The sequence below is a fragment of the Euleptes europaea genome, chromosome 10 (assembly GCF_029931775.1).
Source record: "Euleptes europaea isolate rEulEur1 chromosome 10, rEulEur1.hap1, whole genome shotgun sequence".
Taxonomy (NCBI): domain Eukaryota; kingdom Metazoa; phylum Chordata; class Lepidosauria; order Squamata; family Sphaerodactylidae; genus Euleptes; species Euleptes europaea.
In genome coordinates, this window is record NC_079321.1 from 41287227 (window position 1) to 41315089 (window position 27863).

The window sequence follows — 27863 nt, forward strand, 5'->3', positions numbered from 1 at the left end:
GTTAGAATCACTGAATTTAAAATATATATATATTTAAAAAAAACATTTGTTTTGCAACTTTGGCAGAAATTAGTTATTCAGAAAATTGGCTCTGTGAACATTGTTAAATTCTTTATAAAAATACAGATGCAAAGTTGTGTATGCTTTCCCGATTACAGGACATCCACTTTGAAATATTATATACTGTCTGCAGAAAAAAAGGCAATATTTCTTTCATTGGCACTAAAGGGCAGTAATACTCAGCATCACTCAAAATGTTGCTCATGTATCTGCATATGTAGTGGTTAGGGTTGCCAACCTCCAGGTACTAGCTGCAGATCTCCTGCTATTACAACTGATCTCCAGCAGATAGAGAGCAGTTCACCTGGAGAAAATGGTCGCTTTGGCAATTTTGCTCTATGGCATTGAAGTCCCTTCCCTCCCCAAGCCCTGCCCTCCTTAGGCTCTGCTCAAAAAATCTCCAGGTATTTCCCAACCCAGAGCTGGCAACCCTAGCCGAGGTGCCATGGAATGAACCATTTGAAAACAATGTATCTGTCTAAAATGAAAGGATGTGCTTTAGACACTGTGACTGTATCACAAAATGATCGGGTGTACTGTTAGGGTTTCCAGGTCCCTCTTTGCCACCAGTGGGAGGTTTTTGGGGTGGCGCTTGAGGAGGGCAGGGTTTGGGGAGGGGAGGGACTTCAATGCCAAAGTGGCCATTTTCTCCAGGTGAACTAATCTTGATCGGCTGGAGATCAGTTGTAATAGCAGGAGATCTCCAGCTAATAACTGGAGGTTGGCAACTCTATGTACTGTGAACATAGAATATATAACTGACACCCTTCAGAATGTTAATTGTGCATTTGATAATCCATGGGATGACTGTGTTTGTAATGGTACGGTCTCAGACTGACAACTGTTATTGGAGATAGTCAACATTTAAATATTTGGGTTAAAAAACAACAACCAGGTACTCACATATTCTTCATAGGCTTCATGTGCTGGGGGAGGGGGTGGCCTGTAACCTGGTACTGCCGGAACTCCTCTTGCTCGAGGGGCTGGAATACCCCTGGCTACAGGTGGTACTGGAAGTACTCCTCGGGTCACAGGGGTTCCTCTTGGTGCTTGAGCTCCTCGTCCAGGTGGTGGTGGAGGAACTGCACCTCCGCGTCCCCTGAGAATGAACAGGGCAATCACATGAATCTCAATAAATGCTCTAAAAGCAAGGATATCAAGTCTGTCACAGATTATAGGGCTTTTGTTTCTGGTACCTGTGACAATAAGGAACAAAAAACAATTTGATTTTTCTCTGTTCATTTGTGTTATTAAACTATTTCCACTGTCTAGACAGGCAGTAATGAAAAGGTTTCTGGCACAAGCATATAGTTCAGCTGGTCTGTAATATTTGTAGATGGATGAGACCTGGAGAAAGGAAAGAACCTTGGTAAATAACAGACTTGCTTTAGACAAGTCAATTGATCAGCTATCCATACAATGATCAGCCTAGGGTAATCTTGTTACTCTGAGTTACAAGTACACAATTGGAGAAAATGTGCCACAAATCAAATAGCACTAGGGGGCACATCAAGTTTCTATGTAGTATGGGCCTGTATTCATTTGCATTCCTCCAAGTTACATCTGAGATCTGAATCCCAATTTGAATCCAGACATGAATTTCTATTGTAAGTAAGTTTTCACTACTGGAAGAATACTCCTCCTAACACCTTCTGTCATGGTTCTAATTGTAACAAAATTCCTTTGTCATATTGCCAATGTTGCCATCTCTGGCTGTCCAACATCCCTTGATTTATCTTATTGATTTTACCCTCAACTCAACCATGTTTTATGAAGTACAATCCAATACTCTTTGGTTCTGTTTACGTGCTTGGGTACTTCAATAACTCTTTGGGATTTATTGGTTGTGTTTCCATTTTTTTATTTATTTTTGCAATTTTAGAGAAACTGCATGTAGAATGTGACAGATGTGATGTAAACAGTAGTAGCTAAATAACTAATTCCAGCTGGGATCCATAATTGGATCTCCCAATATAACAGCCACATGGGGCCCAGTTTGGATCAAGGCTATTGCACTGTAACAGATTTAAGTCACCTTCTCCCCACACTATTTCCCTGTCAGAAATCCCCTTCCCACTGCTATTCATACTTGTAGGGAAAGAAAAGTACGATAGGGGTGGCTGTCTTTACTACTGGTCTAATAGCAGCTTGGGGAGGATTTCCATTGGGGAAACAGAGGAAAGGATATCGTACAGGGCAGGAGATCCGATCATGGATCCTGAATATGACATAACAGCTTTGTTCTAAGCATTAGTATTTGTAAAGAATACAAAAAGGTTTCAAAATATAGAACTTAAATTGCTTAATTTTTTTGGTAAGAGATAAATACTCCTCTGTAATAGTCACCTCAAATCACCCACAGGCTACAGGAAGAAGGAATCACCATAAGGTCTATAAATTTTAATGAAGCCAGATCTGGTGTAGTTTTTTAAATACAGAGTAGGGGAAAGTAGAAACAACCAGGAAAGGGGTTATTTTTAAGGAATTCTATCCAAACCACAGTGGAGTTGAAAAACACATTTTTGAAGATTAAATTTAAAGAACTTGATTTGTTCAGTGCAGCATAATGAAGACTGACAGGGAATATGATTTCTCTATAAATACCAGGGGAGGAAGAGAGAATATCACAAACACGGAAGAGCTAGCTGAACAAACACTGAACAAATACTGGCTGTAGAACAAATAGATATGAATTGCATTTGGGCAAGAAAACAGTCGCTGTTTTCCAACTGCAGAAGTAATTATACGAGTTGAGTAAGTTAACATAATTTCAGCTTGATTTAAAAGTTCCTGGGTTCATAACAAAGATGATGTATCATTAGGGTTGCCGGGTCCCTCTTCGCCATCAGCAGCAGGTTTTTGGGGCAAAGCCTGAGAAGGGCAGGGTTTGGGGAGGGACTTCAATGCCATAGAGTCCAATTGCCAAAGCGGCCATTTTCTCCAGGTGAGCTGATTTTTATCGGCTGGAGATGAGTTGTAAAGGCAGGAGATCTCCAGCTTGTACCTGGAGGTTGGCAACCCTATGTATCAAATGACTGGAACAATAAAGGGTTGAACAGCCCTATATAAATCCTGGTTATGGCTGGTTGCCCCATCTCAAAAATGGAAATTGTAAAGTTGGAAAAGCTGAAGAAACGAGCAACAAAAACGACCAAGGGTCCAGGAACACCTTCTCTATAAGGAAGGGCTAAGGAGCTTGTTGCTTTGCTGTGTAGAAGAAAAAATAACAAAGGACAGTTTATAAAATTCTGTATGCTGTGGAAAAGTTTCTGGGTTGGATCCAACTAACTTTTCTGCGGCTGAAAATAGGTGGAGGGGTCTTCTTTGACCACTCAAAAAAGCTATGCTGGGGATCTGCATGAACAAAAGCCATGTGGGACAAGGGCTGTAGTAAGGCACAGAATTGGATGAAACTGAGTAAAAAACATGGCTGGATCCAACCTTCTCTTTTAATCTCTCTCTCTCAAAACGTGAGGGCATCCTTCAGACACAAACAAAAACATGTCTCCCTGAAACACAACATTTAACTTGTGGAACTGCCCAGAATGTAGTCATCAGCTAGAAAGGGTTTAAAGGTAGACAAGGCAAATTCATGGGAGAACATATCCATCAGCAAATATTATCTGTCATGAAGAAATGGAATCTCCATGTTCAGAAGTAGTGAACTGCTGAGTATTAGTGTTGGGGTTTTCTGACTTCTATGCTCCTGTTTGTGGGTCTTCCTGAGCTTTTTCATGGCCTCTATGGGAAACAGGATGCTTGACTAGATGGAATGCAGCAAAGTTCTTATGGTTGCTGGACCCATTCTCTCAATGTCTCTCAATGTTCACATGGTGGACATCTTGTATTCATACATGAACAGAAGCAAATTAAGCAATATGTACACCACAATATGTACACCACAAAGGAGCCCCGTGGCGCAGAGTGTTAAGCTGCAGTACTGCAGTCAAAAGCTCTGCTCATGACCTGAGTTCGATCCCGACGGAAGTCGGTTTCAGGTAGCCGGCTCAAGGTTGACTCAGCCTTCCATCCTTCTGAGGTCGGTGAAATGAGTACCCAGCTTGCTGGGGGTAAAGGGAAGATGACTGGGGAAGGCACTGGCAAACCACCCTGCAAACAAAGTCTGCCTTGGAAACGTCGGGATGTGACGTCACCCCATGGGACAGGAATGACCTGGTGCTTGCACAGGGGACCTTTACCTTTTCACCACAAAACTGAATTGTAAAGTTTGTGTGAGTAACATGTACACGGGTTGGGATTTACATCTACAGGGCCTCTGTGCAGACATGACATGTAATGTATGGATGTTGGAAATGCTAGGGAGGTAGGGCCAGCAGATGCAATCACAATCCCTTCAAGCATATATAAGAATGGTGTGACAAATTTAATGACACATGGACATTTAAGGTGTTGATGGATGTTCACTATGGCAAACTGCAATTAAAATAAATCAAAATAATTCTTAATATGTTCCAATTTTGCTAAGTGCTTCATCATTGTTTCAAGCTGATCTTAGGAATAATGCAAACAGGTTAGAACAGTAGTCTTCAACCTTTCCAGGCCTGAAACCCACTTTTATTCCCAGGTGGATTCTCTGGGATACAATGAGCTGCAAACATGTGAAATAGTCACATGACACCAAAGTTTTGTGACAGGAAATAGGAGAAGCCAGATTCTTTAAACCTGCCTGTACTAAAAGGTACATTACTGGGCTGCTTTGCCTTGCTCTCTTGCTGCTGCTCATATAATTTTGTGTGCAAAGGGAAGCAGAAGGTGTGGTGACCTTATTCTTTTATGTATGCAAACTATCAGAAAATAGCAATAAGGAAAGAAACAAACAAAGGCAAATAGACTTTCAACCCAGGAAGTGGGCCCACAACCCATGTGAGGGTCCCAACCCATGGGTTGAAAATTTCAGGGTCAGAGGGTTCCATTGGATGTGTTTAACTTTGTTTACATATCATGTTCATTGATCTGGACTTAATTGCAACTTGGTGTTTTTTCATGATTGCATGGGGTTAACAAGGATTTAATGAGTTTCAGCAAGTAGCCGTGTTGGACTGGAGCAAAACAGCTTGATTCGAGTCCAGTAGCACCTTGAAGCCAACAAGATTTTCAAACTATCAGCTTTTGAGAGTCAAAGCTCCCTTCATCAGATTTAATGTAGTACTTATGATTTTATTTTAGAACTTTAAAAAAGGCACCTTTAGTCAAAAAGGAAAGGCAGGGTATAAATTAATTAATAAAGAAATAACCCATCTATAGTTGGGTTGGAACCCAAGATACCAACAGATCTCCAAAGAATAATAATAATAAAAAACTTATTTCACACAATATGCAATACCTTGTAGAACTCACGGTCACAGTGTGTGGTGAGTCTCTAGCTTAGGTGGCTATAAATGGGCAGAGGTAGACGTATTAATGGAAAGATCCATGACTGCTGGATCAGGCCTCCATGTTTGAAGGCATGTAGCCAAACGGTTCCCATCTCCCAGACTATGCTATCTGGCACCCACCTATACACGTGTTGCCACCGTTCCAGGCGTGTGCCAAACCCCCAAGTGCAAAGGGAAGGGCTCACGCACCATCCCACGAAACAGGCATGAAGGAACCACGGGCAGAACTACCCCTCTGAGTGAAACAGAGGGAATCCATCTTCCTGTGACCCCGTTCGAGTGTTCAGTAGAAGCCATTTCGCAAGGAACAACCAGACACGTAGCCAGCATTCCCCCCCATCCATCTGCATGACTAACGACCCATCGAAAGCTCCCGAGATATTAGCTCCAAGAGATCACACCTCAGGCAACCAGGAAGTGACTCGCCCGGACGCAGCTGTTCGCTTCTTTGCATCCAGCCTGATAATCCCATCAGCGATCGTCTCCTGACCTTCCCGGAATTGTGCAAGCCATAGGTTTTAGTTAGCCTGACTCAATTGCCCCTCTGTCACACCTTAGCAGTTGACCATTAAGGTTTCATTCACCTTTTGTTCACCATGGGAACCAAGAGGGGATAATCCCATTATCCCCCACCCCCAAAAGAGTATAACTGGGGTCACTCTCAGCCATAAGCTACCTTCCTTTTCCCCTCTCATACTCGCTGTCACTCTGTCGGTGTAGGCAGCGATGTTCGAACATGCAGGGGACCCCCCCTGCCCCCTTTTCATTCCTCTCTGCTGCAGAGAACCTTAGACGGCCCCTCTACAGGATCAGGTGATTATTACCCCTCTTCAAAGGGAAACTGCCACATTGGCGAACGTCTCTATTTTACAGTCTTTATTCCATAGGCTCTGAACGTGTGTTGTGTATATGTAATTTTGTGTGCGTGTGTACATATTATTAAGTAAACCTTTTAAAAGCAAAACTATCGCTTCCGTCTTATTCTTTGAAACACGGAATGGACTCTGGTAGACACAGGTTAGATCCTGCAGTTACGTCATTTGCCAGTTATTGATTTGCTAATTCCCCATATAAATATTCATAACTGAGCAATTTGGCTAACAGGCAGCTAATCTCTGAATGGGAGCAGCAGCAGGGACAGACTTTATGCTTATTCTAGCACTTAAGCCACTGTGGGCTGCTGGTCTAGTACAGAAGGACTCAGCTTATGTTTGTCTTTGAGAAGAATAAAAATAGTCACTAACGCTATACCATAAATGCTTTTGAAAGAATTTACATGTTAGACTTAGGTTCTACGGAAGTTCTTGTGCTTCTGCTTGTATGTCAGCCTGTTCACAGCCTCTTATACAAGTCAAAGAATACATCTGGATTTAGATTCATGTTTCTAATGCAACAGCCAGATTTGAGGTATGAAACAGCCTTTCAATGAGTGGAATATGCCTTCTGCATGTGAAAGGCACCTTGGGAATCAACCTGGAATGTTTACATCTGCAGAACTACATGTGGGCTGGAAAGATAAATCATCTGACCTTGAGGGAGCAGAGGGAGGAACCCGGATCCCTCTTCCTCTAATGCCTCGTCCACGAGTTGAATCTTCTGAACCATTTAAATATGATAATTCCCGCAATTGCTCCTGACGAATTTCATCATTATAATCCTGAAAAAGAGAAGGCAAAACATCAGTCTGTACAACTTGCAGCACTTATTTTGAAAACTCATGGTATTTTCCAAAAGTCCTAAATGAATAGTCTCGTTAATAGAGTGAATCCTTTTGCAAAATATTTTCTTTTATTTACCTATATGCAGTGTATTCAGACACAACAAATCTAAACAAAAGCTGTGACTTACTCCTTAGTATTTGTTCGAGGGATTTCAGTCTTAAGGCTGCAATCTTATACACACTTCCTAGGCTGATGAAAGGAGCTTTGACTCTTAAAAGCTTATACACCAAAATCTTGTTTGTCTCTAAGGTGCTACTGGACTCAAATCTAACTGAATTCCTAGGGAGAAAGTAGGGCTGCCAGGTCCCTCTTCACCATCAATGGGAGGTTTTGGGGGCAAAGCCTGAAAAGGGAGGGATTTGGGGAGGGGAAGGACTTCAATGCCGTAGAGTCCAATTGCCAAACTGGCCATTTTCTCCAGGTGAACTGATTTCTATCAGCTGGAGATCAGTTATAATAGCAGGAAATCTCCAGCTAGTACCTGGAGGTTAGCAAGCCTAGGAAAAAGTCAGGTTGAAATCAATGAGTTGTGAGGGAGGCATGGAATCCCACACCTCTGGTGTCTCCCTTCCCAGCATTGCCCGTAAATTTCACCCAATGGCCTCAGAACTAAGAGGGGAAGGGTTTTCCAACACTTTATTCCTCCTACACTTGCTGGCTCGCTCCCTTGCAGCCTGTGGAGAGTAGTTGGGTGTTGTCCTCACAGGCTGCCTCCCCATTGCCCTCTGCCTGCTCTGGTCTTCCTGCAGGATTCCTCTCCCCATGGTAGGATGCCAGGTAAGGCTGAGAATTAACCCCCCCTGCCATCCTGCCAAAGAGTTGTTGTGGTTCCCAGTGGCTGCCTGACCTCACCCCCAGTGAGCCTGGGAAGTTCCATGCTCTTGAAAAAGGGTCATACCAGTAGGTCTCTGGCATTCAAGATCCAGTCTGAACAAGAAACCAGTATGGACGTTTACAAATTGTGAGATGCACCTTAACAAATGTAAGATGATATATAGGAAGCTTATTTGCAGTAGCCCCTGATCAACAAAAACCTTGAGTCGATGAATATCAGAGATTGGGCACGATTCCATTCTCCTCCATTCAACTTACAGGGCACCTTTACTCAGTTCTCATTTGAAAAATCAAAGTGGGTAAGTAAGCTCATTTAAATGGAAAAGTAATTAATTGCATTTTTGAGTAGTGGTGCAGGCAGTTAATTTTATGATCTTTTGACCACTTATGTCCTGAAACAATTTTCTTCATCATAGAGCTGCAAATATCTTCTAACCATAAGCATCTGCCTTCAAGTGTTCAAAATCATGCAGTTAATAGGTAGCACTTTACCCAGTTAAGTAGCATGAGATACAGTCTTTCAAATAAAATCTCACTGTACTAAAACCAGAGCACTTTGAGCTTCTTCTGAATCAGGAAGCAGAAGATTGAATGAATGTTTCCTTTGATAAAAGAATTATATAAGATGTCCATCGTTAAAATGTGCAGTGATTCCATAGAGATTATGTGCATTGACTCTTCCCTCTTGAGCTTGCTGCCATACTTGAAAGACTCTAATGTATTTACTGGCTTTCAGGCACTAAAATAATACACTAGTTTAATTAGTCTTTCATAAAAAAAACCCAGCTGAAATGACATCTTTCTTTTCAGCATTCAGATACACAATGACTGGTAATCACATAATCCTATAGTGGCTGAAAAACCAGGTTTGTTTAAAAAATAACACTTTTTGTTGTATCTGTTAAAAGCACCATAGACTTTTTTTTTACACATCATTGTGTCTTACAATGCCAATTTGCTGGAGATGTAATAACACCAGCAACATACGCAGACATAGTAAATATGTATAACTGAAGGGCTTTTATTTTATATCAGTCGCTAAAGGATAAAGGATTATTTTCCACAGCATTGAGCAGTCTTATTTGCCTCATTTATTTTTATTTACTTCATTTATATCCCACCTTTCTTCCAGTTGGGTACCCAAAGCAGCTTACATCCTTCTCCTCTCCTCCTTTTTATCTTCACAACAACCCTCTGAGGTAGGTTAGGGTGAGAGGGGGTAACTAGCCCTCAGTTACCCAGCAAATTGCCATGGCAGAGTGGAGATTTGAACTTGAGTCTCTAAGACCCTGGTCTGACACTCTAGCCACTACACAACACTGGCAGTCATTCCACTTGAAAAACATCCCAAAGTGCTTTTTAGTTATACGTTATGGGGAGGATCCCATGGATGTATTCCATTAACAGTAGTACATTCCTCCCACATAAGGCACCCTCTCCGATGGAAGAGATTCTTCTTCTATACACACATTCAGCAAACATATCAAAAGTTTAAAACAAAGACATCCCAATCTGATTGCAATATCCTATTTTTAAAAGTGTATTCTCAACAGCTTTATACATTCTGCAAAAACCAGGGGAGAAGCTGTACTTCTCTATAGCAGCCTATTTCACAGCATGAAGCAATCACCCCAAAAAGCCCTGGGATGGACTGCTACTGTCTTGTTCTCTCTGTGGGATGGAACAGAGAGAAGCAACTGACCCAGTGAACAAAGCTGGCACACAAGTTTGTATGGGGAAAGATGGTCTTCCAGATATTGGCCCCAAGCCACATACAAGTTTAGTGGTTGAACTGAACCTGGAAATGCAGGCAACATTCCCAGACCAATGTAATATGCCCGATGTCCCCCTGCTTTCCTTCCTGTTTGATTAGTCAACATATTTACAGTGAAATCAAAACACTGAAGGACAACCAAGAAAAACAATTATGAAATGTAGCTTTGGATCAGAGAGGATGCTTTGAAGTTCAGGTATCATTTTCATAATTATATATTAAAAAATTACATGTTTTCTTTTCAGCATATAATGGAAGTGTAGTCTTTGAAGCCTGAAGTCTATAGTTCTAGATTTACAAAGTTTCCTTCAACTTCTTCATGAATTTGGAAGAAAACATTAAAGTAGTCTTTATTTATTATCGCCTAGGTCTTGCTAGAAATATTATTTCCGGCTGCATTTTAATGGTAGCTGGCTTCTGGCAAAGACTTCCGCCCGCCATATGTGGCACAAGGTCTGGTGTGGGCATGGGGGTGGTGGTGGAAGTGATTCTGAGATACCATCTTGGACTTTTGCTCCTCATATGCACTCCCTTTTGTGGGTTCTATAGCTCTGGTAGATCAGTATTTCTCCTAGTGCCGGAGGGGTTATTCCCTCCATACTCACAGCAGCAGGAAAACTACGGACATTACGAGGAATTTTTCACAGAGATTTGCTGCTGTTTCGACCCTGATTTGCGTCGGAGTCAAATTTTGGTTATTCACTGCAGATCCGGCTTTTCCCTGATAGAGATATAAAAGCCGCATTATGTCAGCGGCAAACCAAACCACTTCTGAGCTGTACTTTCCAGTAGAAGCGCGTTTTGTTGCTCGGATGTCCATGAAAAAATGTTTGCTTCGGTTCCACTGTCCCTCCCCCTGACGTCTCCTTTCTCCTCTCCCAAGAATGGTGATTGGCTGGGGGAGTTTCGTGCTCGGACAAGAATACCGCCCCTTTTGCTGCCTGCCTGCCTAGAGTCCTGGCACTTCTCTCCCTCCTTCCCGGAGGCTGGCGGGTGGGCAGGTGACACGCCTTCCCCGCCCCTCACCCGGGATGGGCCTTGGAGCTGGGCCCACACCTCCAAGCCCACGGGGACGTCGGACGGACGGCTCCAGGGGGAGACCGGCGAGGCCACGCCATGTGCTCCTTGTGCGCTGGGGGTGGTGGTGGTGGCAGCTCGGTCTAGGGCAGCTGGACCCGTGGGGGGGGGATGTTCAAGGGAAGGTGCTGTTGGCCCCTCTACCCCAGTGGGGAGGGGGGATTTTTGAGAATTCGGATGGGGAAAATGTGCATCCTGAGAGCGGAAAACCCAAGGCAAAACTCCCTCCCATCACTCTTCTGAAGAGGGGCGGCCAGCCTGCTCTTATTTCCCTCCTCTGTCTCGATGCACTGTGGCCGGATCATGGCCGGTGCGCAACCCAGGGGCCTTCTTTCCTTTCCACCCCCACCATGCCCCTCTACCCCAGCGGGAAGGGGGGATTTTTGAGAATTCGGATGGGAAAAATGTGCACCCTGAGAGCGGAAAACCCAAGGCAAAACTCCCTCCCATCACTCTTCTGAAGAGGGGCGGCCAGCCTGCTCTTATCTCCCTCCTCTCTCTTGATGCACTGTGGCTGGATCATGGCCAGCGCACAAGCCAGGGGCCTAATTTCCTCTCCCCCCCCGCCATGCACACTGGCTGGATCGGGGCTGGCGCGCAAGCTAGGAGCCCTCCTGTCTTTCACGATGCACTGTGGCCGGATCATGGCCGGCGCGCAAGCCAGGGGCCTTCTTTCCTCTCCACCCCCATTCCCACTTTCAGCTAAACACTTCTCTGGGAACATGGATTCCCTGCCCCCCCAATCCTGTCTATCATTAAAGGGCAATGGGTTCCACACCTATAGAAAATAGAGGGAAGCTTTGAGGAAAGCGCTGCCTTGCCCCCCCCCCCCCATTTGGAATCTGACTGTTCCAAAAGCAGAACAGAGCGAAGGTGGAAGAAAAATGGAGGAGACCAGAGGGACTGGGGCTTGTTTTTTGCACTGGGGCTGGTGAACCGCACGAGGTAATCTGCTGGGCGGAGTTGGGGCGGAGCTGGGGGCAGGCATAAACAATGAGCCTGTTGGAAGGGGAGGCCTCCTGCAAAAGGGACAGACCAAACCGTTGTCAAATACAGCGTGCTTTGTTCCCATGAAAAACCAAAACTACATCGAAATTGACAGGGATAAATCACGGCCATGAAAAAAACATTTAAATCGTGTGTTTTTTTAGTCTGTGGCAAAACAAAAGCAAAATCTACCATGAAAAATGCCCCTACGACATCACATGCCTCCAGTATCTTTCTTTGCTACCAAGATATGAGCCATGTTCCATCTGAAGTGTGTTTTTGTTTCATATCTTTATGGTTGCCAGGTCCGGGTTGGGAAATACCTGGAGATTTTGGGGGTGGGGCCTAAGGAGGGCAGGGTTTGGGGGTGAGGGACTTCAATACCATAGAGTCTAATTGCCAAAGCGGCCATTTTCTCCAGGTGAACTGATCTCTGTCAGCTGGAGATCAGTTATAATAGCTGGAGATCTCCAGCCACCACCTGGAAGTTTTTTTGGTAAATTTCCTTATGGAAAATATATATCAACCCGCAGCCACTTTATGCAATCTCTTTTTGTATTTCAATTCTTCTTATTACATTAAGTTACAAATTATACCACTAGTGAAATAAAGTATGCAGTAATATCTCTATAACAATATAGTACAACCTAGAACCATGTGTTATAAGTAAAGATCATCCCAACTGTATAATTTTCTAGCACTTTCCACTGTGAAGCTTTCAAAACACCGAGGAACTGGAACAAAATATTTCTCTAACTGGCTACCGCAATCCGCCGTGCCGCGTTGTAAGATGCACTTGTTGCTCTGGTCAGCTGACACCAGCTGGCCAATCATAAAACGTCCTCCGGAGCTCTGTGTTGCTGTTAACTCTTGCTTATACAGTAACCACTGAGGAGGATGTATAACGCTCACAGAAGATTTGTTCCATTTGACACTATTCAAATTGCGCCACAATGTGACAAGATCCCGGGTTTTAATCTTGTTTCGCGGGTATAGAATTCTGCTTCTTCAGACTTAAATATATCTTGCCATCTGACTGCAATTTTGCAGTTCTTAGCAAAAGACTTGTAGTCAAATGACTTAATTGGTTCATTGGTTCTTGTAGGTTATCCGGGCTGTGTGACCGTGGTCTTGGTATTTTCTTTCCTGATGTTTCACCCGCAGCTGTGGCAGGCATCTTCAGAGGAGTAACACTGAAGGACAGTGTCTCTCAGTGTCAAGTGTGTAGGAAGAGTAATATATAGTCAGAAAGGGGTTGGGTTTGAGCTGAATCATTGTCCTGCAAAAAGTATCAAAGGTAATGTGCTAATCATTGTCCTGTAAGTATCAAGATAATGTGCTAATGAGGGTGTGGTATGTTAATATGGAACCATTGTATCCTGAAGTGATCTGTTAATGTGTGAAATCCAAAGCTAATCCGCATGGCTATTGTGGACTGTAGTCTTTGGATCTACAGTATTGTGGACTGTAGTCTGCTAGCAAACGGCTATTCCAGAAATGAAATCAGAAGGGCCATTAAACCAAACAAAAATCAGACAACTCAGGAAAAACAGTCTCCCATAGGAAAGGCATTCTTGCCATTTATTAAAGGAGTCACTGATAGGATGGAGAAACTTTTGAAAAAACATAACCTACAAAGAGTGTTTAAACCCACCAAGAAAATACAACAGATGCTACGATCAGCAAAAGACAAAAGAGACCCCCTCACCTCTGCAGGAGTATATCGTATACCTTGCAGTTGTGGACAGGTTTACATCGGGACCACAAAACGCAGCATACAAACAAGGATAAAAGAACATGAAAGATACTACAGACTTGACCAACCTGAGAAATCAGCAGTGGCTGAACATGGACTGACCCAAACAGGACACAGGGTCTTATTCCAAGACACTGAAAGACTGGACAATTCTATCAACTATTTTGTCAGATTGCACAGAGAAGCCATTGAAATTCATAAACATCAGCACGACTTTAACAGAAAAGAAGAGAGTTTAAGAATGAATAAGGCTTGGCTTCCTGTCCTGAAAACCTCCAGACTAACAAAGACTACAGTCCACAATAGCCATGCAGATTAGCCTTGAATTCCACATGTTAACAGATCACTTCAGGATACCATGGTTCCACATTAACATACCACACCCTCATTAGCACATTATCTTGATACTTACAGGACAATGATTTGAACATTACCTTTGATACTTTTTGCAGGACAATGACTCAGCTCAAACCCAACCCCCTTCTGACTATATATTACTCTTGCTACACAACTGACACTGAGAGATGCTGTACTTCAGTGTTACTCCTCTGAAGATGCCTGCCACAGCTGCGGGCGAAACGACAGGAAAGAAAATACCAAGACCACGGTCACACAGACTGGATAACCTACAAGAACCAGAGAAATATTTTGTTCCAATTCCTCGGTGTTTTGAAAGCTACAAAAGTATACAGTTGGGACATCTTTACTTATAACAGATGGTTCTATGTTGTACTATATTGTTATAGAGATATTACTGTATACTTTATTTCGCTAGTGGTATAATTTGTAACTTAATGAAATAAGAAGAATTGAAATACAAAGAGATTGCATAAAGTGGCTGCGTGTTGATATATATTTTCCGTAAGGAAATTTACCAAACTACGTGGAGGTTGGCAATCGTACATATCTTTAAACCTCCATGGAGATCTTTTGACTGAAAACCTGGGTATCTTCAAAATAAATCTAAATCTAAATAAATAAATAAATGTGAAGTACACCTGAGGCAACCAAATAGACGATTCTATACATGGACATCACCAGACGGCCAGTATAGAAATCAAATAGATTATATAATTGGAAGCAGAAGATGGAGAAGCTCTATTCTGTCGGCCAAAACAAGACCAGGAGCCAACTGCGGTACAGATAATGAATTGTTAATATCAAAAATTAAGATAAAGCTTAAGAAAAACACCAAAACATTCATAGCACCAAAATACAATCTAAGCAATATTCCGGAAGAGTTTAAAGACCATGTAAGGTACAGATTTGCATTACTGAGTTCAAGTAAATGTAAACCTGAAGAACTATGGGTGGAAACTAGTGATATTATCAAGGAAGAATGTGCAAAGACTATTCCTGTAGCCAAAAGAAAAGAAAAACCTTGATGGATGTCTGAGGAAACTCTTAAAATTGCCAGAGATAGATGAGAAGCAAAAGTAGAAGGTGACAGAAATAGAATCAAAAGTCTAAGTGCAACGTTCCAGCGACTCGCATGTAGAAGCAAAGAGACCTATTATAATAACCAGTGTAAAGAAATAGAAGAGAACAACAAAAAAGGAAGAACAAGAGATCTGTTCCACAAGATCCAAGAAATCAAAGGGAAATTTAAAGCACGGTTAGGCATGCTGAAAGATCAGCATGGAAATACATTAACTGAACAGGACAAAATAAAGAAAAGGTGGGAACAATACACTGAAGAACTATACAGAAGAGATGAAAGGATAAAAGATTCTTTCCAAGAAGAATCTTTTGAAGAAGAACCTACAGTTTTAGAAAGTGAAGTGAAAGCTGCATTGAGAGCAATCGGGAGAAACAAACCACCAGGAGCAGATGGGATATCAATAGAGCTATTCCAAGCCACAGAAATGGAGTCCATCAAAATCTTGACAAGAATATGCCAACAGATATGGAAAACAAAACAATGGCCCACAGACTGGAAACGATCCATTTACATTCCAATTCCCAAGAAAGGAGACATCAAGGATTGCAGCAACTATCGGACCATTGCATTAATTTCTCATGCAAGTAAAGTGATGCTCAAAATCTTACAGCAAAGGCTGTTACCATATATGGAACGAGAAATACCTGATGTTCAAGCTGGTTTCAGAAAAGGAAGAGGCACTAGAGATCATATTGCAAATATACGCTGGTTACTGGAGCATACGAGAGAATTTCAGAAGAAAATCAGCTTGTATTTCATAGATTAAAGCAAAGCTTTTGACTGTGTGGATCATGAAAAGCTATGGCTGGTTTTAAAGGAAATGGGTGTGCCACTTCATCTGATCGTTTTGTTGCGCAACCTGTACTCTGGACAAGAGGCCACAGTTAAAACAGAATATGGAGAAACAGAATGGTTTCCAATTGGCAAAGGTGTCAGACAAGGATGTATTTTATCTCCCTATCTCTTCAATCTATATGCAGAACATATAATTAGGAAAGCTGGATTAGATTTAGATGAAGGTGGAGTAACAATTGGAGGGAGGAACATTAATAATTTGAGATATGCCGATGACACTACATTATTGGCAGAAAATAGTGAAGATTTGAAACGACTACTGCTGAAAGTTAAAAGAGAAAGTGCCAAAGCAGGACTACAGCTGAACATCAAGAAAACAAAAGTAATTACTACAGGAGAATTACACAACTTTAAGGTTGACAATGAGGAAATTGAAATTGTTCAAGACTTTCTATTCCTTGGCTCCACCATCAACCAAAAGGGAGACTGCAGCCAAGAAATCAGAAGGAGATTGAGACTGGGAAGGGCAGCCATGAAGGAGCTAGAAAAGATTTTGAAGTGTAAGGATGTGTCACTGGCCACCAAGACTAGATTAATTCATGCCATTGTATTCCCTATTACTATGTATGGGTGTGAAAGCTGGACAGTGAAGAAAGCTGATAGGAAGAAAATTGATTCCTTTGAAATGTGGTGTTGGAGGAGAGTGTTACGGATTCCGTGGACTGCCAAAAAAACAAACAAATCAGTGGGTTATAGATCAAATCAAGCCTGAACTGACCCTAGAAGCTAAAATGACTAAACTGAGGGTGTCGTATTTTGGTCACGTCATGAGACGACAAGAGTCACTGGAAAAGACAGTCATGCTAGGAAAAGTTGAGGGCAGCAGGAAAAGAGGAAGACCCAACAAGAGAAGGATTGACTCAATAAAGGAAGCCACAGTCTTCAGTTTGCAAGATCTGAGCAAGGCTGTCAAAGATAGGACATTTTGGAGGACTTTCATTCATAGGGTCGCCATGAGTCGGAAGCGACTTGATGGCACTTAACACACACACACCTGAGCAGGGCTTTTGTGCATTTCTCTCACCACTAAATCATGCAAGTTTTAGGCCCAATCTAAACATGTGATTAAGATCTCCCATGGTTCTTTAAAGCTGTAATTGTGGAGAGAAAGTGGATTAGGGCCATGATAGATCTCCAGCTATTACCTGGAGGTTGGCAACCCTACCTTAAAGACTAACATCATTTGAGTCCAGCATGTTTTCATCGACTACAGCCCACTTCTTTAGATGCTATGAGAGGATCCTCACTATTTGCTATAAGAGATGTGGAAAGAAAACAAACAGCAGGGTAAATGGGCCATAAAATAACTGCATGGTGAAAATCCACACTGCATCTGAAAAAGGGGGCTCTAGTCCACGGAAACATGTTTAGTCTTCAAGGTCCCACAAGGGTCCTGTTTATTTACCCAAACCATTTAGGACATATTTAGTTTTCAACCTACAAGTAAAAAAATATTTTTTAAAAAGATTACTAAACCAATGTGAAACTCAGCACTCTGTCAAGTAATCACCACAAGATGAATGGATTTTGTATGCGTGCTGGGGCAAACAAGTGACTTGACAACAAAACTAAACTAAACTAAACAAAACAAAACTGGGTTTCTTTTTCACATTTCAAACAGTAAACAGAATCAATCAGAAAGGAAAATGTGATGAAAGGTTTGTAAGAATGAATCATCTTTTATACCTGATGTTTTCTCAGCATACGTATTTGTAGGCATTTCTTTCATCACGGGGATCAATAGGGTCATTCTGAATCACGAGGTTAACATTCCAGATGCAGCAACCACAGAGGACTCATGATACAAAATAACAGATATACAAATGCTAATCAATGTGCTATTCACAGTAAACAGATAGGCGTATGAAAGCATTTAAATAGCATATGTTTGCTGTTAGCTGTATCTACAGAAGCTGTTACAATGATCCTAGGTGAGATGCATGCTTCCTTGGACCGACAGCTATAATGCAAATGCACAGTGCCTTCACTGCCCCCATGTATCCATCTGGTTGGATGGCACTATGCCCGTTTATAGTTTAATCACTGTGCTAGACATAGGCACCAGGGTTTAGACAGGCAGCCACAGAGCAGCATAAAGGAACAATCTCGTTGCTAATGTTCCCCACTCTGTGCTTTTTGCATCTCATCTCATGTGTGGTAATTGTTTAGACCACGGCATTGATTTTTCATTCTTTGATGTTAGCCAGCCTGAGTTTTGTGGGAAGGAGAAGATAAAATACGTTTTAAATACTCAAAATTAAATAAAGCTGTCTTTGCTTTTATACTTCATTGTGTCCTCGAGCAATGTTGTGAGGATGGCCTGTGAGCATGCCATCCTGTGGAAACTGATAGCCGTGGCACCTTTATAGTCATACTTTAACACAACAGGCCGAATTGCCACCAATGTGCATTCACTTTCACTGGGATTTTTGCATTCAAAAATAATAAAGTAATAAAGAATAGAGAATAATAAAGAAACGCTGAGGGTCTGGATCAGTGGTTCTTTACTGTACGCTCATAATGATGCTGGACATTCACTGTGCTTTGCTGAGGAGGATTATATTAGGGGAGGCAGACTTGCCGGTTGCTGATTGGACAGCAGGTGCTGCCCACATATCTTTTCAACTGAGCATATTGTCTGAGCGTCACCTCTTTAAACTGGTCACAATAGTCACAGTTTAGATGGTAAACACAGAGGTACGGATGTGGTTGTTATGGACCACATCATTTGTCTCTCCTGGAACATATGGCCCTGAGGTCAGCCAGGAACATTGATCCCTCCTCTACTAAAAGCTCATTGATACCCCATGTGCACAAGGGGAAATGAATGGTTTGGGGATATTAATCCACAGGGGAATGAACTTTGAAGAGATACAGGAGGGACATTAATTTTGGTAGGATCTGGAATGGAAGGATTGCTTTCAGCCCAAGAAATATAAAACGCCAGAAATATAAAACGAATACATCAATAGTTTTCATTTCTAATCAGAATGTCTTCCAGGCAATACGAGACTACAAATGTCCACTGACAAAGTACAAAGAGAGACATAAAACAGACCCTCCTTCTGAGCTTAACTAGTCATTGAAGAAAATGGGTCAGCTTGCTGTTTTTCTCTTTCAGTATCTACAATTCAATTTGTCCAGCATTTTTAACTCTGCATATGTGCTGCTCAAAAGGAGAGGTTTTGCTCAGCAGCAGTTCAGGAACGCTAACTACTCTATGCATAGTTTCTATGAACACTGCCATGGTGCCTTGAATAATGAGTAAGCTTACTGTTGGGCAGCCCAATCCTAATGGGGGGGGGTTGAACCGGCTTAGGAGCCAGCATGACCCCAGCACTGGCGTTAGTGCCACTTGCCCTGGCTAAATTGGCACTAATGCTGGCATGAGGCCACTTATGCCGGCTCTGTGGAGCAGCGCGAGCCGTGGGTGCCAGTGCAGCCTTGCTGGCAGCATTTTCCTGGTGCAAGGGCTCACATCATTGTCAAAGGGGAAGTTCCCAGGGGTAGAGCTGGCTTTAGTCAGCTCCCCAAGCCCTTTTGGCCCAGGGATGCCCCCTTTAGCTGGCTATGAGTTATGCCTGCAAAAAGCCAGGTGTAGCCCCATGAAACACTATGGAGGAGTTTCATGGGGTTTTGTTCAAATTAGCTTTTTGCCTTCCTTTTTCGGGATGGGAAGTCACTCAGGAGGCGACACGGTGGTGCCATCCCCGGACACTTCTTAACCCTCCCCCCTTAGGATTGCACAGTTAGTAGATCTTAAGGAAGGATTGGGTGATAGTAACACCCTATTATAACAGTGGTTTCAATGAAATAAGCGAACAGATATATTTTGTTTGCTATATTTAACAAGGCCATTGTTTTAACGCTTTCTTGAAATAAAACTCTTCTGTTGTCTTTTTGATATCTTTATACTGGGTTGATTTGTACAGATGCCTCTCTTTTCTAGTTAAGACTTTAATCTAATAATTAAAAAGAAATGGTAGTAGTTCAGTCTATCAAGGCAGCACTTGGCATTAAATGATAATCATGATAGATCCTGGGCACCATTTAAAGACCAAAAAATTTTATGTAAAACTGAAGATTCTGATATCAGGATCAGATAGCTATATACTTCCTTCACAGTGGTCATAGGGCCCAAAGTCCAGGACTTCTGTCCCTTTTGAGAGGCTTCATGGGTGTTCAGTTAGTGCAACATTATGATAAAAGAAGCTACATCTATGGAACCGCTGTTCTCCTTACAGCTCTTGGATAAGAGGGGCTATAGTAATCCACCCTTGGTTTAAATAGAACTAATGAGTGTTTGCTGACTCCTTTTATGGGTATATGTTCTATCAGTCATGGAAATATATCAAATAACTTCAGTGAGAAGTTTTGGATTATATCAGCTATGTCAGCAAATTCATAGTTCAGATCATCTCTCAGGAAGGGAGGGAAAACACCTTTACTTTCAACAGTTTAATAGGTGACAACATTTAAAACATTCCTTAACCAATTTCCCCGATAGCAGATTACTCTGCCCTTTTCACATTTTATAATTGTTTTGGTTAAGCATGGTGGACTAGTATCTGAGAAACCTAGGTTTGAATCATGCTATGGAAGTTCACTGGGTGACCTTGGGCCAGTCACAATCTCTCAGCCTTACCTACCTTACCGACAGTGATCCATGCAACTGCCACCTCCAGGCTGGACTACTATAACTTGCTCTATGTAAGACTACCCTTAGGCCTGATCCAGATGCTTCAACTGGTCCAGAATGCAGAAGTGAGGGTGCTTATAGGGACCCCTTACAGAGCCCGTATTCGACTTGTGCTCCGCCAGCTGCACTGATGCCAGATTGAATACTGGATCAGGTTTAAAGTTTTGGTTTTGACCATCATGGTCCTGAATTGTCTGGGACTATCATACCTGTGGGACCATCTCTCCAGATACACCCCTAAGAGCACATTACACTCGTCAAATAACAAATTGCTGGTGGTCCCCAGCCTGGGAAGTATCTGGATGTCCTCAACCAGGGCCAGAGCTGTTTCATCTCTGGCCCTGGCCTGGTGGAACTCTCTGTCGAATGAGACCAAGGCCCTGTGACACTTAGCACAGTTCTTCAGGGCCTGCAAGACGGAGATGTTCCACCAGGTTTATGGTTGAAGACAGCAACCGTTTCCATCTAAACTGGCCTCCCTGTTCTGGCTTTGGTGCAACTAACCTGGTTCCATCTTGCCCATCCACCTTCCCCTCTCCTGACTGAGGATGACTGATAATGTATAAGTTGTTGATTGTATTAGTTTATTTCATTTTGATAGGAAATTCTATATATGTATTATTATGTTTTAAATTGATTGTATATGTTGATTATATTGATGTAAGCAGCTATGAGCCCGACTTGTCAGGGAGGAGTGGGATATAAACTTAATAAATAAATAAATACCACAGATCTTGAGGTGTTGTTGACAAGCCTGTAGATACCCCTACAATTTGATAATGATATGCACCTCCCATCCCTTATCTTATTGTGTTCTAGTACTTGAAGCATTTTTCTGCCTGTCCAAGAGCAATACTGGGAAGGGGCATTTTGGGCAGTGGCAGGAGGGGAGATGGGAAAGTCACACTTCACTAATGGAAATGTCTTCCATCAGGATTCATTTCCAGGATTTAGAGAGACAAGGCAGCCTGGACTGGGAAGACTTCCAGGATACCCCAGAGTGTGCAGTTAGCTAAGTCGATCTGTGTAATAAAGCTCAGTTCTGCTTTCTATTACTGGCAATCATTGGAGTGTCTTATTCAAGTGTGCCTCATTGACACACAACCCACTGCATTGCATTTTAAAGGATTGTGTGGTTATTTATATTGATTGCTTTAATATTTGTCAACTGCCTTGAATTTAAGAAAGGTGATTTAAGAAAGGTGATTTATAAATGCGTAAGTAGATAAATAAAGCTTGGAGTGATCTGACACATCCAATTATTACATTAAAGTATAGTTCTTGTTTCTTCTAATCCTCCCCAAACAGTTTTCATGTACTTATGAAGTAACCCTATAGGTCGAAGGCTTTCATGGTCAGAGTTCATTGGACACTGTCCTTCAGTGTTACTCCTCTGAAGATGCCTGCCACAGCTGCTGGCGAAACGTCAGGAAAGAAAATACCAAGACCACGGTTACACAGCCCGAATAACCTACAAGAACCAATAACCCTATAGGCTCTTACTAGTTAGTAAAAGCTACTGAACTCAGTAGGGGTATTTCTGAAAACTTATCTATCTGCACAACTGTGGTATCCAGATAGAAAAAACAGGAAAGAGAGCACCAGGTGTTACCAGCATATTGGTAGCAACACACTCGGATTCCTGCACAACCTTCTCCAACAGCATGATAAGCATATTAATCAGGATGCAGTCTGGAATGGGTTGTGAGGGGATAGACAAGCGAGAAATTTATAGCAATCAATAAAAAACACCAGGAAAAGTCTTTTGTTCACAAATAAGTAATATCTTTGTCATGCTTTCGTGACACTTAGTACACCAGCTTAACAGCTTTACAAGGGAACCTGCTGCTTTGTTTCATTCTATCTCCCTCCCCTGAATGCTGTATAGCTCTGTAATTTGAAAAGCTGCCTATTTAAAAGCAAGTGCTGATGTGGAAAATTAAATATATTACTCTGATGGAAACTATGGCATGGTCACCCTTTTAGCTATAGCAGACTGCCTCCTAAAACAGATGTTTAATAATGAATTTCCTAGATTAAGATGGCAAAGTACCGAAACGCTTGCTGCAGGTTAGTATATGAGATGTAAAGGCATTATTTAAGATACTATCCACAGGAACTTAAGAACAGCTTTTCAAGAATGAGTGGTCTTTTTTTTAACTTCATACTATGAGACTATGCTTCACAGTGAATGGAGAGCAATAGGTCTGATATTAAAACAAAATTAGGTCTACAGTATCTTTTGACCCTCTCCTATTGAGTCACAGATAGACATCAACCAATTAGCTCTATGAGTCAGTCCAGTAAGATGTTGTTCAAACACAGACATCTGGAAGAATGAGCAGCTAAAGACCCATAACTGCTGCAATTGGACTCCTTCTGGTGGAACCCACGAGAGACAGATGCCACTCCTCAACAAGACTGTTTTCTTGTACAACTGCTAATGGCACATAGGAGCCATATCTTTCTTTATATCTGGTCATTTTAGTGACATTAGGACACAACTGAAGACCTGACTTTGGCACGATAGCACAGCAGTGTTGATATTCCAGTGCTTCCTTTGCATTCGTAGGGCCACAGCTATGGATGTAGGGCATGATAATAAGCACCCTCTTTCAATTTTCTGCCATTTCTCAACATCTTCTTTTGGAAAAGGATCACCTGATTTATCTGGCATCAAATAGGTCATCTGACAAATGAGGAATGGATTTTCTAGCTCATCTGCTGTGAAAGAGGGCTGCAATGGAAGACTGAGGAGAGCAAGTTGAAATTAAATCCAGGCAAGATGGAGGAGATGCTGGTTGGTAGAGCTAATTTCCTAGGAGGGATTGATCATCCTGTTTTAGATTTATCCCTGTCTGATGAGGTACAAAGTCAAGAGATGCTGTTACGCTTTAAGAAAAGGCCCAAGTGGTGGTAAAATATGCCTTTTTCAGTTATAAATGAATAAGAAATAGCCTTACATTCTGAACTCAGCTGATCTAGCCAAGCTGATCCATGGTACTATAATCATGATGCTAGATTACACTACATAGGGGTGCCCTTGAAGCCAACATGGAAGTTTCAATTCCATTGCTGCTGATCCCAGCAGTCCAAATGTGGTGGTAACAAAACTGACTCTGGTTTGTGCCAGTACTGAGGAATCAGGAATCCATGCAGAGCTGGGAACTGCCTGCTGCCCCAATTGGCTCAATCATGTCCATGGCCTGCCTTCCCCCTTCCCCCTGGGGTGGGGCATGGGCTGGCTTTCCATCTGTGATGGTTTCTGTAACCATGATGCCTTAAAGTGACCATGATACACCCCCCAGGGAGGGCCCCCAGACCTTGTTACACTTTTTTATATGTGCTCCAGTCCTGTCCTTACACATACACCCCTCCCTTCTGATTTGCATCTTCTGGCCAGACCATAATCCTGCTGAAGCTGATTTCCCCAAGGTCTTGAGCAGGGTTCAGGCTGCTACACTCACAGGCCTTCCCATGGTCCAGAGAATAGGCTTGCCAGGTCCCTCTTTGCCATTGATGGGAGGTTTTTTGGGCAGAGCCTGAGGAGGGTGTGGTTTGGGGAGGAGAGGGTCTTCAATACCATAGAGTCCAATTGCCAAAGCAGCCATTTTCTTCAGGTGAACTGATCTCTATAGGCTGGAGATCAGTTGTAATAGCAGGAGATCTTCTGCTATTACCTGGAGGTATGTCAACTGTACGAAAGAAGCATTGCTTCTAGCCATTGGGGATGGGCTTAGAAGTTACTAGTGCCACAGTCATCTCCTTGTTAGTTCTATCACACCCCAGTTTATTGCAAAGCATTGAAGTTCCTGGGGGCAGCCTCTGGGTTTCATGGCTGGAAGATGGATTGGCCTAGCTCAGCTTCTGATTCGAACAAAGAGCTTGCAATGGACAAATGCTCAAGAGCAGTGAATGCCTTAAGTATCTGTTCTGTGTTTGAAACTGTGTGCCTGGCCTGTCAGTATTTATTATTGCCTTGATTAGATTCCTTTTCTTCATGATACCTGAGCAGTCCCTGCAAAACCCCAGTGACCTGGCAGTGGAGGAAGCAGGAGGTCTGCAGAGTCTGAAATCTGTGTTTGCCAGGCAGGCATGTTCCAGCTTGGATGTCTAGCTCAGTGGGCTGCTCAGTGAATTCCAAAGTTGTGCTAGAACTGGGACCAAGCGTGTGGTTCTTTCATAGCTTTGTCTCTACCCTTACATCCTCCTCCCTCCTCCTTTCCTTAGAGGAGATTTTTGTTTGATTTGGTGCATTTTTGTCTGTAAATCTTAGATACGGTTTAACAGGGTTGGAATCATTGGCTTCCTCTTCTGACAGTTAAAATAAAACATTGAAACTGAAAAAATATAGTAAAAGCAAATAACTTTGCAAATGCATCAAACTAATTTCCTGTTTTGGGGGCCAATAAAGGCTCAGATTTAAGAGTCAGCAGATGCCAAAATACTTTAATCAACTGGGATGGTTGTGAACTGGCTGATCCAATAATAGCAGAGAAATAACACTTTTTTGCTGTTGTCACTGCTGCTTCATATATTATCCAGTGAGCTTGACAGGACTCTCTGTAGGATTCACAATACAATATAATATCAGTTGCACTAGATATCTCCCAGCCTTCTTCATGTCACCCAGCTCAGTGGTGAACCACAGGGCCAGGTTCCCTACTAACTGGCTCTGAAATTACACTTGTGAAAATACAATTGAGCTGGCTGTGTATTTGTTTCCAGGATCAAATTAATGTGCTGGTTATTACCCTTCAACCCCTTTATAACCTGGGACTTGGGTTGCCAGGTGAGTGGTTTTGGTGGGTAATTGCCTGCCAGTCCACCCAGCTGCTCTGGAGTGGTAATCATATGTAAATGTGAGTGCTGGCGTCACTTCTGTTTTTATTTTCGGTAGCACCGCATCGCCACTGCTACTTTAGAACTGAAACCCCCCAAATTTGGGGGTCTGATTGTTAAATCGGCTGCGGCGATGTGGCACTTCCAGAAGTAAAACCAGAAGTGATGTCATCACATGCGTGCCCCCATGGCCACCTCAGCCCCACCCCATAAAGCCTCCCACCAATCAGGAGGGGGGACCTGGCAACTCTACCTGGGCCCATATATCTAATATATTTTGCCATATATCAACAACATCTCCCGATATAAACCTATGCCTCTTCTTCTTTCTTTCTCTTTACTTATTTTTCATTCCCCCATTATGCTCACCAGGCCACCACCAGAAACTGGGCCTTTATTTGTGTTACCCCAGCCCTCTGGAACAAGTCTGAGGCTGTACAGCATAATAAAGTGCCCAGGTAGGGATTCACAAACCTATACGCAGTTCATTTTGAAGAGCCCTGCTTAATCCATCCCTGAGTTCTTTTTCCAAAAAATAGAATTTGGGTGATTCTTTTATAATAGTGTTCAATTTGTTCTATGTATTTTTGGCATCTATTTTGGCCAGTTTTAAGTAATCTTTTAAAAAGAAGCCAATTAAAATGTTTTTCTTCACGTTAACTGTTTTAAGAAGTGTATTCTTCACATATAATATCTTCTTTTTCTCCTTCCCATGCATTGCAATGGGCTGGTATTTTCCCCTGTTTTGTAGATTTTCATTCCAATGGAAAACTAGACTTTCTCTTCCTATTATGCACTATCTGTCTTCTCTCATCAACTCTCAGTATATATTATTTGTCTTAGACAAAATGAGTATCCCCTCCCACTAGAATTAATGCTTGCTTTCTTTTTTTCATCTTTCAAAAATCGACTAATTTTATTTTGGAAATTTACACAGTAGATTTCACAACTATTTTTGGTCATTCTTGCTGGCAAAATCATGAGTGACCTTTATTTCAGAGGTTAACACCAAAGGTTTGCAGCTGATGTTTCAAAAGAGGTGTTTCATGTGCTGGAAAAGGGGGTATTACTATACTAACTAGTGAGGTGTTTGCTAATACATGTCACTGGAGTATCACGTATAAGAAAGACTGCATAAACCCATTTCTAATATTACATACTGTAAACTTGATTAAAAAATTTTGGGGGGTGAAAGTATTTTCTACAGATCAGTGACACAATATAGAATAGTTTAAAATTTGACTACAGATCAGAAGGGGAGATTTGGTATGAGACCTTGAGGGAAGGCAGAAGAATTTTACTGTTTACAGTGGAAGTTACACTTAAAAACCACCCAGAATGCACTGAGGTCACAAAATAAATAGACGGTGAATTTAAGGGGGGAAAAATCAGCCAGATTACACCAGAATAAATCATATTTTTTGAATGTCAAGAAGAGAAAATATGACATGTGTCTTCCTTTCAATCACTGAATGAAAGTCAGACATGATCAATGCTTGATGATATGTTCAACAACTTAAAACAACCCATTGGAATCACACTATGAAAATGAGTTCTTCCCTAGCCTTTTGCCAGCTCACGATGCTTTTGGTGTTGCACCAACTGCAGCTTAATCATCCCCATGGCATCAGGCGATCAAGCTCAAATAAACTAATAGTGTTTTTTTTTCAAAGCTCAATATTTCTCAGCACCTCCCCACATATGTTATGTTTAATACTCAAATAAAAGATTTAAAAGAAATAAAAGCATGCTTATAGAGAAAATCTTATTGAACATTAGATGCAACTAAGAATCTGAAAGTATGAGCAGATTTCGAGATCCTACTAATCCAGGAACAGATCTGGTGAGATGGGAGAGAGGATGGAGACTTTTTTTTTTACTTCAATTGGTGTACTGTTCCTCAATAAAAGTTACTGTAGTTTCAGTCATATAAAAATGCATTTATCTTGCACAGTCATGGGTAGTGAAAGACAAATTACTTCTTGAAATTCAAGGTGCAACAATAGCCTTTAAGTTTCTGTACCTTGAGGCAAACCTAAATGCCAGATGATTTCGCTGGAGAAAGTCAAGAGTCACAGCAGCACATTTTTTATATCTTTATAACTGCATTTTATATTTATTAAAGTTCTTTCAGTTATAGTTATACAATAGTAATTTCAAGACCAGAAAGTGCAATTGTAACATTTGGTAATCATTGCTGCTTATCAAAAATTAAATTATTGCCCATATAAGTGAGCGAGGATGGATGATTTCAAGGCAATCAATTTGAATGTAAACATGAACAGTAGTATTATATGGGTTAGAGCTAGGATTACTAGCCCCAAGCTGGTAGTGGGGGTATCCCCCACTTTCGTACCCCCCAGCACCATTCAGGCAGCGAGCGGGGGAGCTTAGGGCAGTGAACTTACTCCAAGGCCTCCA

General features: G+C 42.0%; 1 protein-coding gene across 5 annotated transcripts in view; it reads right to left on the reverse strand.

Moving 5' to 3' along the window:
- The window catches only part of KHDRBS2 (KH RNA binding domain containing, signal transduction associated 2), a 430380-nt gene that overhangs the window by 144825 nt on the left and 257692 nt on the right, over positions 1-27863 (reverse strand). For all 5 annotated transcript variants that reach the window (XR_008933669.1, XR_008933671.1, XR_008933670.1 and 2 more), the window contains exons 5-6: positions 6986-7113; positions 964-1159 (exon numbers count right to left, since the gene is read on the reverse strand). Coding sequence is in view for 2 of the 5 variants with exons in the window: in XM_056856626.1 (XP_056712604.1) it covers positions 964-1159; positions 6986-7113 (324 nt within the window). In the remaining 3 variants the exon portion in view is untranslated. The remainder of the gene's footprint in view (positions 1-963; positions 1160-6985; positions 7114-27863) is intronic.